The 15,268-nt window shown below is 39.5% G+C and overlaps 1 protein-coding gene across 3 annotated transcripts in view; it reads right to left on the bottom strand.

Annotated features, from left to right (window-relative positions):
* Window positions 1-5,498: 5,498 nt before the first annotated feature.
* SUCLA2 (succinate-CoA ligase, ADP-forming, beta subunit) overlaps window positions 5,499-15,268 on the bottom strand; it is a 76,748-nt gene continuing 66,978 nt past the window's right edge. For 2 of the 3 annotated variants that reach the window (XM_011939696.1, XM_011939711.1), the window contains exon 11: window positions 12,802-13,581. In XM_011939696.1, coding sequence (XP_011795086.1) covers window positions 13,507-13,581 — 75 coding nt within the window. In that variant the 3' untranslated portion in view covers window positions 12,802-13,506. Of the gene's footprint in view, window positions 5,779-12,801; window positions 13,582-15,268 lie in introns of those variants that run through there. The other variant, XM_011939704.1, reaches the window with a different exon arrangement.

Genomic DNA, 15,268 nt, shown 5'->3' with positions numbered 1-15,268 from the left:
GAGGGAGGGAGAGAGGAAGGTGAGGGAAGAAATGAGCATATTCTGTGATCACTTTGAATCTAAGACTCTAATTTTATGATAGATATTCAACAGTTCTTACTTCTGCTGAGCCTGTGTCAGCTCAGCAGCTCAGCTGGGCATCTCAAAGGCCAAATCGTTTAAAGATTTTCTCTGAGTCACACAAGGGTTGATTCTACATTTGCAGACAAACAGGTACTAGAAAGCCCTACTTCACTGTTAACACACTAAGAGTGTGGAATGAACAGCAGGTGAAATAGCCAAACCTACACAAATCAACCAACAAAATCAAATCGGAGTTGAGGAAAGGGGTAGGTGTTACTCAGGTATAGTGCCAAGTGGATCTGCGGACAAGAATGTTCTCATATGCATCTTTATATCCGTAATACCGAGCACAGTGCCTGGCACAAAATAGATGCTCAAAAACCATTTGCTGAATTCAATTGAACTGAAAATTATGTCTGACAATTATTAAATTATTTGCCTTTTCATTTCATATTAGGTTCACAATTCATTGTTATATATTTATTCACACACTGACTTGGATTTAATTGCTTGTATCTCCCCCACTACATTGCAAACACCGTAAGGGGACCATGTATCCTATTGATCATTGTATACCATGTAGCCCTGGTACATTGTGTGGCACAGAGGAGGTGTGCACTTAATACTTGTTGAATGAAGTGAATAAATACTGGAAGTGGATCTCTAAAATAACTGTGTACTTGAAAGAATTCTAGAATCATAGAATCTTTCTAATCCTTTTAGTTATTATTTATTATCAAGTCTGCCCATTTAGACTGAACCATTTAAGAAACGAAGCAATGTAATCTAGATAAAGTAATCTAGTAATCTAGATAAAGATAATGCAATAGTAATATCAGAATATTTCTTCTAAATTGATGGTCAAAAATACTAATGAGAGTCCCTAGAAAGACTCTGTGCTTCAAGTTTTTTAGGGAAACATTTTATTGACCAACATTCCCAGTTTCAAACAGACTTCACAGTCAATCCAGAGGCTGCAGATAACTAAGTTAATCCTCTTCTTTGGGCTATATAATTGGGTTTGTCTTTTCTTTGGCACTTCTACTGAAGGGCATACTAAGCAGAGAAAAGAAATCCAGTCAAACCATAAGCATGAATTCTGGCAACTTTTAGAACAGCCAAGCCTAGTGAACAGTTAGTATTTGGTGACTCCAATGTTGTCTTTCTGGACCTCTTCCCACCCAGTCATGGAGATATCCCTCCACCCAAAGCGGCTCCATTCATACCTAAGGCTCAAATGTCTGTAAAGACAGTGTTTGTTACCAGTCTGCAATAAGATAACTTACATCAGAATATAAATGAAAGCACTGAAGCTTCCTCCATTGGAAAAGTCTTGCTACCTTGCTATCAAGACAAAAACATATTTCAGACAAACTAAATAGTGTGCTTCATGACATAATTGACTTAAATCCTGGCAAAAGATCCTTACCTGGGTGCCAATCAGGAACAAATAGCTTCAGAGACTGGCTCTTTGAGTAGCATTGTGCTAACCAATAAAATGATATCTGCTCCTGGGTATCAGCATTTTAAAGGACAATAAGAAGCTTCAAACCGAAGGAATCATTCCCTAAGCACAGCTTCTCACAAACATAGGGATATTATGTCTCGAACAGGTGGACACGGTATTTGGGGTTTAGAAGGGAACCACTGAAATGAGGCATCCTGCCATAACCAGATCTAGTACATAATACGTGCACAAAACAGTATCAATTCCTTTTCTCCTGCATCCTGACCCAATCCAATTTTTTTTTTCAAAGGAACACATGCATTAGAATCACCTAAGAAATTTATTAGACATGCCTGCTGCCAGGCCAGCTGAATTAGAATAGCTGAGTATGGGCCTAGGAATCTGTATGCTTAGCAGGCATCCAAAAGATTTATGTACACTGAAATCTGGGAACCACTGGATTAGATAAGCTGAGACTACAGAAAAGATCTTTGTAACTGCAAAGGAAACAAAAATAAAAGTACAAAGTGAGCACCAAATAGGAACTTTTGTCCCTGCCACAGATATTTCAGAAAGCACATGAATACAGCACAGCCAATCAACTGATGCAAGCACCTCCTACACCATAAACAGGCTTTGCCCTATAGCGTTTGCCATTTACTGCTTAAGCAAAAAATTGTTTAACTGCCATTAACCTCATAGGATTATTGACATTGGGTATCCATTTCTCAAAGAGATATCAGATATTTGACCACTTTAAATTGAGAAACACTGGATTCTTTGGCTCGCTTTGGTTTTGTGAATGGAACTTCCTCACCTCAGAAACAGCCTGTAAGTCAATTAGCCTTTTTCTCACTAAGGAAACAATGGATTTTATTCACATGGTATTTCACTCACAAGTCCCCTAAATTACTGGCTTGCCAAACCCTGCCCAAGTAAGAAGGCTGAGTGACAGTAACAGAAGGTAAATCATTTGGCATTTCAGTGACAATGTGTAACAGTGTATAAATTTTTAAAATCCCCTTACTGTTGTGCCTTCTCAGCAATGACACATCTACAAAATGGGCAGTAGGCCAAGTACCGTACCACAAAACAAAATCGTTGCCTGTTGTGGTATTAATGCTCAGTGAAGCCACTGGTCTCAGGACACAGTCAAGTACACCAGAACAGGCCTCAAAGGGTAGACCCGAACCGTTAACCCAAAGTATCTGAGACGGGTCTCAGTCAATTTAGAAAGTTGTTTTTTTTTTTTTGCCAAGATTAAGAAGGTACCCGTGACACAGCCTCAGGAGGCCCTGATGACATGTGCCCAAGGTGGTTGGGGTACAGCTTGCTTTTATACATTTTAGGGAGACATGAGTCATTAATCAACATATGTGAGATGTACATTGGTTCGGTCTGGTAAGGTGGGACAACTCAACTTGGGGGCTTCCAGGTTAGAAGTAGATAAAAGACATAAGGGTGCATTCTTTTGAGTCCTGATCAGCCTTCCACTCAATACACAACTTAGTCTGGCTCAGTGAATCTGCATTTTTACATAAACAATAGGGCAAAGGAAGCAATCAGATATGCATTTGTCTCAGGTGAGTCTCACAGGGATGACTTTGAGTTCTGTCTGTCCTTTGTCCACAGAGAATTTCCTTGTGGACGAGGATCTGTGGCAAATTGTGAGGGAGGTATGTAGCTATGTTATTTACGAATAAAATGGGAGGCAGGTTTGCCTGACATAGCTCCCAGTTTGACTTTTCCCTTGGCTTAGTGATTTATTTTCCTTTCACATAACAACAGAGGAGAATGCCATGGAGAGGGACCATAATAGGCACTGAACGTCAGGAAAGCTGGCAAGGGAGTCAGATACGGCTCTAAGTCTGTTCAGTGGTCTCCACAAGGCTTCCACAAAAACCAAAGGTTTCACACTGACTTATGATACCCAACACAAGAGAACCAACAGTGTGGGCGAATTAAGTCTACGGTTTTTTATGAGTTAGCCCATAATGAAAAGTCTCTCACAGACTGAAAAAATAGTCCATATCAATCAAATCACAATATTTAAGAAAGTCATGACCAATTTGCTTAAGACTGCTCCTTCAGCTGCCCCTCTTCAGCATCCCTCGCAGAGAAAGTGTTTGGGTGAGGGAGAAAGGACAAGATGGAGGAAGGTGAACAAGAAGGCACAATCCATGTTGCTTCCGGGTTCTTACTCACCAACTTTCCGACGCGCAGGAAAATGCAGCCCGCCCCAGGGAAGATGCAGATCAACAGAGCATGCACCAGGTGACGTCAATCCAAAGAGATCGAAACTTACCCGGCCACGCCTATGGAGACGCCCCTATCATGCCCTTATCCCGCCCACTGCCCTCCCCCTTCCAGTACCAATGCATAAAAGTCAGCTGAAGCCGGTGTGACTTCTTCGGCCCCTGCATTCGTGGACCCGGGAACCTCACCCGAGAGCGCCGGGGCGACTTCCCTGGCCCCCCACACCTGAGGACCAGAGAACCTCGCCGGAGAATGTGTGCATATTTGCAATAAAAGGCTGCTGCTTTCTTATGTACTTTGGCCTCATGTTTAATTACTTAGCTCTCCTAAATTAAGTTACATTAAATTAAATTAAGACAGAAAGAAAAAGCATTAGTCAAAAAGATTCAGATGAACACTGCCCCCCTTCAAGAGAGTCATGGCACACCAGACACAAAGCAGTGAATCACCTGTCATTTGTTTCCAGTTCTTCCTTATGAGCCCACACACTGTCATACATGTGGAATCAAATAGTACAGCTTTTTTTTTTTTTTCTTAGTAGAATCAGAGTCATTCAATTCAAAGTTGAATGTTAGGAAAATGGAAAGTTCAAATTTTCTACAAATAAACAGGGATAAGTTTGACAGGTGAATGACTGAAGGAGAAAACAATGCTTTATCTGCAACACTCTCTGTCACGGTTGCAACAGATCTCTTTCCTACCTCCTACTTTAAGTAAAAATTAAATAGTCTCCCTGTATGTGCCAGTTTCATATACACGCAAGAAGATACAGGAAGTTAATATATGATAAAGATGACATTTTAAAATTGGTGGGAAATGGATCAAACAGAGAAAAGTAAATCCCTTAAGGGATAAGCAAATGGTGTTTGGGAAACAGATTAGCCATTTGAGAGGGGAAATTTGCATTCATAACTCAAGTTCAGACTTTATAACAAAACAATTAAGCCTTTCAAAACATATCATGAAAACTAGAAACCACAAAGACTAATACATTTCATTATATTTAAAATGACATATGACATATATATAAAATACATAATAGGCAAAAATGGTTAATCTCAAATATACAAAAAGTTATTAATACTAGGAAGAACGAATAGTCAAAACAGTCAGAGAACACGAAAAGGAAGTCACACACTGACACACACAAACACACACACACATACACTTCCACAAATGCCCATTAATCAACATTAAACAGGACATGGTTTTTGCCCACTGGAATTAGCAACACAGTATTATCAAGTATGGAAATATTATTGTGCATTGTGAATGGAAAAGTAACCAAAAGAGACCTTCCGGAAAGCAGTTCATGCTTTTACACAGCTATTTCACTTACAGATTTTTACCCTAAGGATAAATTACCCAAGTGCTGAAAGACATACGCACCAGAGTGTTCACCTGTTATTTATAATGTTAAAGACATATAAACCAAATGTCAATAAATGCAAGACTAGGTTAAATAAACCATGATATATACATTCTCTTGTATGTGCAGCTATTAAAAATTATAGATCTGTATTTGATGCCATGGAAAGATCCTTATTTGATCGAAGAAATGCAGATTATAGAACATTATGTATATGATCCTATTTACGTAAAAGTGTATTCATATCTATGCACATATACTCATATGCAGAGAAGACCAGAAGATTGTTTACAAAACTGTTAACATTAGTTATTTCTGGGTTCTGGCATTGTAGGTGATTTTTACTTATCTGCACTTTTTTGTATCATTCCAGTTTTGAAGGGGTTTATTTTTTCAATGAGATATGTGTCATGTTTACTAAAACAAAGATCTTTTTTCTAGAACGATGCTAGTTTCATTAAACAAGGATATCAAAAACAAACAAAAAGAGGCTTCTCCGCTTTAAGAACAAATAATAGGAATAATTGTAAATTAGTTGAGGTTTTTCTCCAGTTTCCTTCTTATTACATGCTCAGCTGGTCACTCTGGAATTGTCACTCTCAACTGATGAACTGTAGGGTCTCAACTGGTGGTCAATCAACTCCTATTGAGACATTAATAGATGTTAGTGTTTCGTTGGTGATATGGTTTGACTGTGTTCCCACCCAAATCTCATCTTGAATTATAGTTCCCACAATTTCCATGTGTTGTGAGAGGAACCTGGTGGGAGGTAATTGAATCATGGAGCTGGGTCTTTCCTGTGCTGTTCTCGTGACAGTGAATAAGTCTTGTGAGAGCTGATGGTTTTTGGTTTTTTGTTTTTGTTTTTTGTTTTTTGTTTTTTTTTTGAGATGCAGTCTCGCTGTCACCAGGCTGGAGTGCAGTGGTGCAATCTTGGCTCAGTGCAACCTCCACCTCCGGGGTTCAAGCAAGTCTCCTACCTCAGCCTCCAGAGTAGCTGGGATTACAGGCACACACCACCATGCCTGGCTAATTTTTGTATGTTTTTTTTTTAGTAGCGACAGGGTTTCACCATTTTGGCCAGGCTGGTCTTGAGCTCCTGACATCAGGTGATCCGCCTGCGTCAGCCTCCCAAAGTGCTAGGATTACAGCTCGTGAGCCACTGGTTTCATAAGGGGGAGTTTCCCTGCACAAGCTCTCTGCTTGCTGCCATCCATGTAAGACATGACTTGCTCCTTCTTGCCTTCCACCATGATTTTGAGGTCTCCCCAGCCATGTGGAACTATGAGTCCATTAAAACTGTTTCCTGTATAAATTACCCAGTCTCAAGTATGTCTTTATTAGCAGTGTGAAAATGGACTAATACAATTGGCAACAAATGAACCAGGAAGCTTAGGTCACACCTGGCCCTTTCAATACTTCTCTCAACTTGCTAAACTTAGTGATTTCTGTGTTACTGTATTACCACTGACTAGACTGTAGGACACACAACAGTCATGACTTCTTTAGTTAATGGCAATTTCACAGATTTACATAACTGTGAGTACCATAATGTTAACCACAACTATTCAATGCTGAGTCTCTTATCCCTAGATATTTGTTTACAGCCTACTTCCAATTTGTTTATAGCCTCACAAATTGGATGTGATGGAGTTTTTTTCAGTCCTACCTACTCAAAATGTTATCTGTGGACTGATGCCAGTCTATAAACAGATCACAAATCTGCAAGCGATAAACAGATATTTAAAAGTATTTAGAAACTTTTATAGCAGTTTGAAAGAGCAATTTTATCCTGTAGAATCAAAAATAAATGAATAAAAGAATTGAGGCTTAGGACTTTGAAAAAGCAATTTTATCCTGTAGAATCAAAAATAAATGAATAAAAGAATTGAGGCTTAGGACTTTGAAAGAGTCATTTTATCCTGTAGAACCAAAAATAAATGAATAAAAGAATTGAGGCTTTTCTATGCTTTTTGAAAATTTCACTTTTCTAGTAATTGTTTTTTATAAAAGAATCAGTCCATTATAGAATTTTAATTTCCAATTTTTAAAAAATGGCCCTTATTTTTAAACTCATCTTTCCTCTCAGTTTAAGAGCTGGCTTATTGTAACTTATGCACAGAGGCATAAATATGGTAGTGTATTAAATTTCCTATCTCTGCCATCACAAATTAGCAGCAATTTCACAGTCTAAAACAACACAAACTTATTATCTCACAGTTCTGTAGGTCAAGCACCTGGATGGGCTTGGCTGGTTTCTCTGCTTAATTTCACAAAACCAAAATCACAGAGTCAGTGAGCTGTGCTCTCATCAGGAGGCTGTGAGAAGAACCTACCTCAGAATGCATTCAGATGGCTAGCAAAATCCAGGACTAAGACGCCCACATCCTTGCTTGCTGTCAGCTAACAGCCACACTCAGCTAAAGGTGTCTCTCCAGTCCTTGCACACAAACCCTACATCTCGGAGGCAGCAATGGGGCATTGAATCATTGCCTCCAGCTGGAGATTATTTTCTGCTTTTAAGGTCTCATGTGATTAGATTGGGCCTGCAGGGAAATCCAGAATAAGAGCCCCTGTTTGTCCACACCTGAATGACATCTGCAAATTTTCTTACCATGGAAAGTAATGCATACACGTTTCAGGGATTAGAGCATTAATTAATATCTGTGGCGGTCCAAAAGTCCTCATGTATTTGCTTCTTCACCTGGGGAACCTGAAAGCTAAAGCCAAAAGAATGACGGCTACAATGACAGAATGACAGACAGAAGTGATGGGGAGGGCAAATCAAACTCCTACAGGCAGCTGCCTGACTGGGCCCTGGGAAGGTCAGTGCTGTGGCTCTCATTTGTCCTCACAGTGGGATTGACTGCTTACTGAGTCAGAGCTTCCTGCTGACTGCATAACCAATGAGAACGCGTGGTGAAGACAGGCAGGTTGGGATGGCATGCAAGGGAAGGCTACCTCCCACTAACCATGGAAGGGAGGCAAGACGCAGGACAAGGATGTACACACAAGACTGAAAGAAATGAAAACCAGAAGCTGGTACTTGTGAAGAAAAAGATGAAGAAACAAAAAGCTGCCTATGGTCTTAATCCACAGGAGGCAAAGTCAGAATAACAAAGGTCCTTAAATTTCTTCCGAATAGAAGAGGAAGGTTGGAGCTCCTAGAAAAGGAGAACAAAGACTGCCACAGCCTCAATCCAAAAAGCACTCCAACAGTGGGTCCAATCCTGGCGTTCAAGAACGCTGGTTATTATCGCTTCTCTTTTACGTCATCACAGATCTCCCTCCTTCATTTCCCAATGTTCTCCGCTTCAGGCTGTCACTTTGAAGACCAACTTTGAAATCAACAAGATCTTATCCCTTGACTTTCACCTTCTGATTTTATATCAAACTTTAAATTTAAACAAAAATGCATTTACCAACCTTTTTCTTCTTTTTTTTAAGACCTTGGTCTGTTTCCCAGTCTGGAGTGCAGTGGCACAATCTTGGCTTACTGCAACCTCCACCTGCTGGGTTCAAGTGATTCTCCTGCCTCAGCCTCCAGAGTAGCTGGGATTACAGGCGCCTGCCACCACGCCTGGGGTTTTGTCTTTTTAGTAGAGATGGGTTTTCAGCATGTTGGCCATGATGGTCTTGAACTCCTGACCTCAGGTGATCCACCTGCCTCGGCCTCCCAAGGTGCTGGGTTTACAGGCGTGAGCCACTGCGCCCAGCTGACTTTTTTCCTCATTTTATACTGCAAACCTCTAAATCTTTTACGACTACTTGTTAAATTATAGAAATCTAAAAATTGATTTTACCACAGGACTTTCCTCAACCCTTTACATCGACAGGACAAAAGAGCATGACTAACTAGAGAACTCTACCCTTGACCCATCATCCAACATTTACATCCATCATTTTGCAACTTTTTTTTTTTTTTTTTTGAGACGGAGTCTCGCTCTGTTGCCCAGGCTGGTGTACAGTGGCACAATCTCAGTTCACTGCAACCTCCACCTCCCGGATTCATGCCATTCTCCTGCCTCAGCATCCCAAGTACCTGGGAATACAGGTGCCCGCCACCACGCCCAGCTAATTTTTTGTTATTTTTAGTAGAGACAGGGTTTCACCATGTTAACCAGGATGGTCTCGATCTCCTGACCTCATGATCCGCCCACCTCGGCCTCCCAAAGTGCTGGGATTACAGGCATGAGCCACTGTGTTCGGCCTTGCAACTTCTTTAAATAGAATTATTTGCCAGATAGAAACAACTCACCAAAATATTAACAGCTTCATTGCCCTGCTGGAGTTTTGAGAGTTGGTTTTTTTTTTGGTTTTGTTTTTGCCTGCTTATTTTCCCCCTTCATGTGCATCTGCCACCAAGTGCCAGAATCAAGCCGGCTTAGTCTAGGCTTTGTAACTGCAAGGTTAATAGTCAAAACTGGTTGTATTCGGTACAAACCACAGTAGTCTAGGATCTACTCAACTATACCTTAGATGAAGGTATAGGTAGCAGGTATATGAAGCGGGTAAGGCCCACAAGGAAGCAAGTTATCAGCCCTGCATAAATAATACTCAAAGTTGTATATGTTTTAGGAAACGGAGGTGTGAGGGTGTATAAGTAGCTACCAGCTGGTTGCTTCACATCTCCATTCTCCACATTCTCCATAATCATTCTTGCCAAGACTAGTTACAGTTTCAATTCCACTGGTTACTTTTTAGTCTTACCATACTTAACTTCTGAGCTGCACTAGACACCAATGATCACTTTGTCCTTGAAATATTTTCTCCTTGCCTTGCCTAATACTTTGTTGCAGTTTTCCCTTTCAGCCACTTAAGAAACACTTGAAGCCAATGCACTCCTTTTTGCATTCCAAGCATCAGAAGGCTTCCAAACTCCTAGCAGATTCCAAGTACCACCTCTGACCTAGCAGCTACTAAACTGAGTTAACTCAACATCCACTGTTTGTTCTTTCAGTCTTCAAGCACGAATTGTGATGGTTTTGAAAAATGTTAATAAACTCTTTGGTGCTTCTCCCTTCAAAAAGTGGAGCTTAATTTCCCTCCCCTTGTGGGCTGGATTTAGAGACTGATTTCTAATAAATAGCAGAAGTGACAATGAGACTAGAACACAAAGGCACTGTGGCTTGGGGGGCAGGGGGCAGGGAGCAAAGAGCCAGCTGCCATGTCACAAGGACACAAGCAGCCCTGTGGATAGGTCCACATGAGAAACTGAGGCCTCTGGCCAAAAGCCATACAAGTTAGCCACCTTGGAAGTAGGTCGTCCAGGCTCAGTGACACCTTTGAATAACTGTAGCACCAGAACCAATCCCAGCTACACTGATCCCAAACCCACAGATATGAGATATAAATGAGATAGGAAATGTTGTTTGAAACTCACTGTTGGTGGTGAAGTTATGCAAGAATAGATAAAACACTAGTATTACCAATAATCTGTATTGTGTCCTCTCTGATATAACAAGCACTGTTTTTAACTCCTAAGTAGACCTCGAATTATACAAATACAAATAATGCCAATCTTAGTTAATCACTGACTGGTATTCTTTGGAATGAATCTTTAAAAAGTAAAAACTAAATGACTGGACTTTTAATTATAACTTTATCACATTGTTTTTTTTTTTTAAGATGGAGTTTCGTTCTCTGTTGCCCAGGCTGGAGTGCAGTGGCATGATCTTCGCGCGCTTCAACCTCAGTCTGCCTCCCAGGTTCAAGCGATTCTCCTGTCTCAGCCTCCCGAGTAGCTGGGATTACATGTGCCCGCCACCATGTCTGGCTAATTTTTGTATTTTTAGTAGAGACAGAGTTACACCATGTTGGCCAGGCTGGTCTCAAACTCCTGACTTCAGGTGATCCACCCGCCTTGGCCTCCCAAAGTGCTGGGATTACGAGCATGAGCCACTGTGCCCGGCTATAATTTTAAATGGTTTATGGCTCTGATACTCTGGGTCATATATATATGTAAACTACCCAATATATATTTGGCTAAAAATGCATATTTTATGTTTTCTAAATATAAATTCTCTCACATATTTTTGTTCTCTTCCCTTACTAAACTTCACTGATAAGAAAAGAGCTAAGAAATCTGAGGGACACAAGCATCAAAACTTATTCTAAAGCAGAAAGACTACTTGATGCCAGCCTAGGCAATGTAGCAGGACCCCATCTCTATAAAAAATAAATCAGTTGGGCACGGTGGCATGCACATGTAGTCACAGCTACAAAAGGGGGCTGAGGCAGGAGGATCACTTGAACCCAGGAGATTGAAGCTGCAGTGAGTCATGATTGTGCCACTGCGCTCCAGCCTGGTTGACAGACTGAGGTCCTGTCTCAAAAAAACAAAAAACAAAAGAAGCCCTCACATAGCTAGTAAGTAGTGGATCCAGATTCAAAGCAGTCTACTTTCAAAGTCTGTGCTCATAATCACTACGTTATGCTGCCTCCCATAGTATATACATCTGATCACACTTTAAGAACATCACAATAGGTAGAAGTTCTCAAATCCATCAGTATGGTTAAATAGTCTACTGCTTGGTCAATATTTCCTTCCATGGCATTAGTTAACTACCAAGTTTTATGCAGTGAGCAAAAGGTCAATATGTATACACACACACACATATATACATATATGGACAGAAAGAACAATGTGACTACAATCTGTCTAAAAATATCCACCTGTTACCATATAAAACATCATACACACTTTGGGAGGCCAAAGCAGGCGGATCCCGAGGTCAGGAGATCAAGACTATCCTGGCTAACATGGTGAAACCCCATCTCCACTAAAAACACACAAAAAATTAGCTGGGTGTGGTGGCAGGCACCTGTAGTCCCAGCTACTCGGGAGGCTGAGGCAAGAGAATGGTGTGAACCCAGGAGGCGGGGCTTGCAGTGAGACGAAATCACACCACGGCACTCCAGCCTGGGCAAAAGAATAAGATTCCGTCTCAAAAAACAAAAACAAAAACATCATACAAATTTAGACATGCCCAAGACCAAAATACAAACTCAGCTTCTTTCTTCCCCAGTAAAATAGTTAAGAAAAGGCTTTGAAGTTAGGCATCTTGGATTCAATTCTCCCCCGTTTCCTTTAGAGGATACACTAGATGGCATATACCTAAATAGCAGAACTAAATCCTAATACCTAGTTCACTGGATTTAATACCTAAATCCAGTGAACTATCTATCTATAAGTAGCTCTATAATATGTATGGTTGGCTGGGTGCAGTGGTTCATACATGTAATCTCAACATTTTGGGAGGCAAAGACAGGAGGATTACTTGAGCCCTGGAGTAAGAGATCAGCCTAAGCAACATAGTGATATCCTGTCTCTACCCCCAAAAAACAAAAAAGAAACAACAACAACAACAACAACAACATGGCATGTGCCTGTAGTCCCTGCTACTTAGGAGGCTCAGGTGGGAGGATCACTTGAGCCTAGGAGGCAGAGGTTGCAGTGAGCATGATCATACCACTGCACTCCAGTTTGGGCGACAGAGTGAGACCCTGAGTCAAAAAAAACAAAACAAAACAAAATAAAACAAAAACCGTCATGGCAAGTATATGATTTACAAATTGGTGCTTAGACCTCTATACTGCAATAATGAACACATCAACTTCTACTGTGTTAACTTCAAAACAAGCAAACAAAAGTCATTAATCCAAATCATATTGGGAGATTTTTATTAACTTAAATTGACATTCTTAATTTTGTCTACAAGTCCTTGCTAATATGCCTTTATTTGCAACAAACCTATAGGTGCTTCATAATATGACAGAATCATGAAGACTTGTAGTTAATCAGTGTTTCCTAATGATTAAAACAATGTTCAAATAATTACAAAGTGACTTCATCAAAATACTTAGAAGAATATTCTGAGGAGTGTTTGAAAGCTCTGTTTATAAATAGTGACTGATACATTTATGTATTTGGTGCTGAAGATAAACACTTTTTACATAAAACAGTTTTAATATACTGCTCTACTAATAAGGCTAGTTATTAAATATACTGTATTTTAACACTAAAGAATAAAGCTTTATCTTCATATTTATCTTATTTATAGGACTCTTATCAATGAAGAACTTTGTATCCAACAATAATAAACCAGCAAATTGCAAGTTATGTTTTGTAGGAGAAGCAAAAAAGACTGGCTGCGACAAAAGAAGATAACTGCATTATACATGCTTCGTACAAACAGTCCATTCTGAATGGTACAATTGAATGCAGACCAAATCCTTTTAAATGTTTGTGTGCCTAGATGGCAATTACAGTCTCCACACGCTAAAAAGAAAAAGAACAATAACACAGAACACAGTATTCTTAATGATTATAGCCCATTTAACACCTTCAGTCATCCACTGGGTTTTCAGATCATATTGGCAACTGAAATTTCACATCCACATGCGCTTGCTTCGCTAAGGTCACTATTTCAGAGAGCTTTACAACCTAAAAGAAAAGAACGAAGAATTTTCACAAAAAGGTTAATTCAGAACTACAGGTCAGTGCAAAATTAATGTACACTCAATCTTTTCCATTTAAAATATCTGGGCTATTCTGACATCACTATAAATCACATTACGTTCTTATAAGCAAATGACACTCTCAAAGGATAATCAAGTCTGACACTCTTCATAGCCCAAACTTCAATTAAATACTTTCTGATTAAGATGTTATACTACCTGATAGGATTATACATATGTATTATATCAGACTATATATGTGTGTATAAAATGTGTGTGTGTGTGTATATATATATCGTACTCTAAATTTTATCTTAAAGACAGAAAAAGTGAGTGTCTCTGTTGGATACTCCACAATTCAAAGCACAGCTAAATAAAAATTTGTTTTGCTCTGTCTAAAAAAAGAAAAAAGGAAAAAAAAATTTTTGTTTTGAAATACGTATACAATCTTAACTTAAAATATTGGGACAGAAGTTTGGGTCTAGTAGTTAGTACTTTACTTTTTGTCAGTAAGTTGATAATTGCTACCCTGAGTTCCAATTCCCTCTACAATCTGTCTAAAAATATCCACGTGTTACCACACAAATCATACAAATTTAGACAGGTCTAAGACCAAAAAAACAAATTCAGCTTCTCTCTTCCCCAGTAAAAGAGTTAAGAAAAGGCTTTGAAGTTAGATATCTTGGATTCAAATCCCCCCTCTGATGCTTATGACATACAACCTTGAATAAGTTAACTAATTTAGCCTGTTTCTTCATCTGTAAAAATGGAAATTTTATCACCAAACTCATATTAAATGAGATAATCCTTGAAGAAAACAGCTGAACATTGCACGCATAAATACTCAATAAACGGTAGTAACTGCTAATATCATCATCATCTCATCCAATATTATTGTTATGACTTCTATAACCTCCCAGTCAATAAAAACACTGTAGTCACAACTTAAATCAACTGTTCCACTTTTACCTCTCATGACCTATTTGATCAAGGTCCTGCAAGGAGATCAAGATCTCCTTCTTTTCCATGTCCTCCAAGCTTTTCTTAATTCAAGCTTTCATTCCGAAAAAGTGTACTTTCAGAGGCAAGTTATAACCTATTTATTACCTTCACCTTTTCTCATATCTAAGTATTGCACTAGATGGACTCCTACTATCTCTCCTTTCTTCCCTTCAATATATCCCACATCTCAAAGTCAAAACAGGCTTTCTGAAATATTTTCTCCTACTATTCCCTTGATTAAAATCTTTAATTTTAACTCAGATTTAAGTTTAAATTCTTCTGTCTCTAGAGTTAAATTTCATTTACTAGTAAGTACTTTCCCAAAGAAGGACAAAAGACTTTTATTACTTTTGTGAAATGACATCACATTAACTCAGCAAATTCAAGAGTCTGGCTAAGTGTGGGGGCTCATGCTTGTAATCCCAGCACTTTGGAAGGCCAAGGTGGGTGGATCATATGAGGTCAGGAGTTCGAGACCAGCCTGGTCAACATGGCAAAACTCTCTCTCTACTAAAAATACAAGTCCAGGTGCGGTAGCGCATACCTGTAATCCCAACACTTGGGGAGGCCAAGGCAGGTGGATTACAAAGTCAGGAGTTCGAGACCAGCCTGACCAACATGGTGAAACCCTGTCTCTACTAAAAATACAAAATTAGCCAGGTATGGTGGTA

The sequence above is a fragment of the Colobus angolensis genome, unplaced genomic scaffold (genome assembly GCF_000951035.1).
Source record: "Colobus angolensis palliatus isolate OR3802 unplaced genomic scaffold, Cang.pa_1.0 Scaffold101, whole genome shotgun sequence".
Taxonomy (NCBI): domain Eukaryota; kingdom Metazoa; phylum Chordata; class Mammalia; order Primates; family Cercopithecidae; genus Colobus; species Colobus angolensis.
Note: the sequence above shows the minus strand (reverse complement) of the source record. Positions and strands in the feature narration are given on the sequence as shown.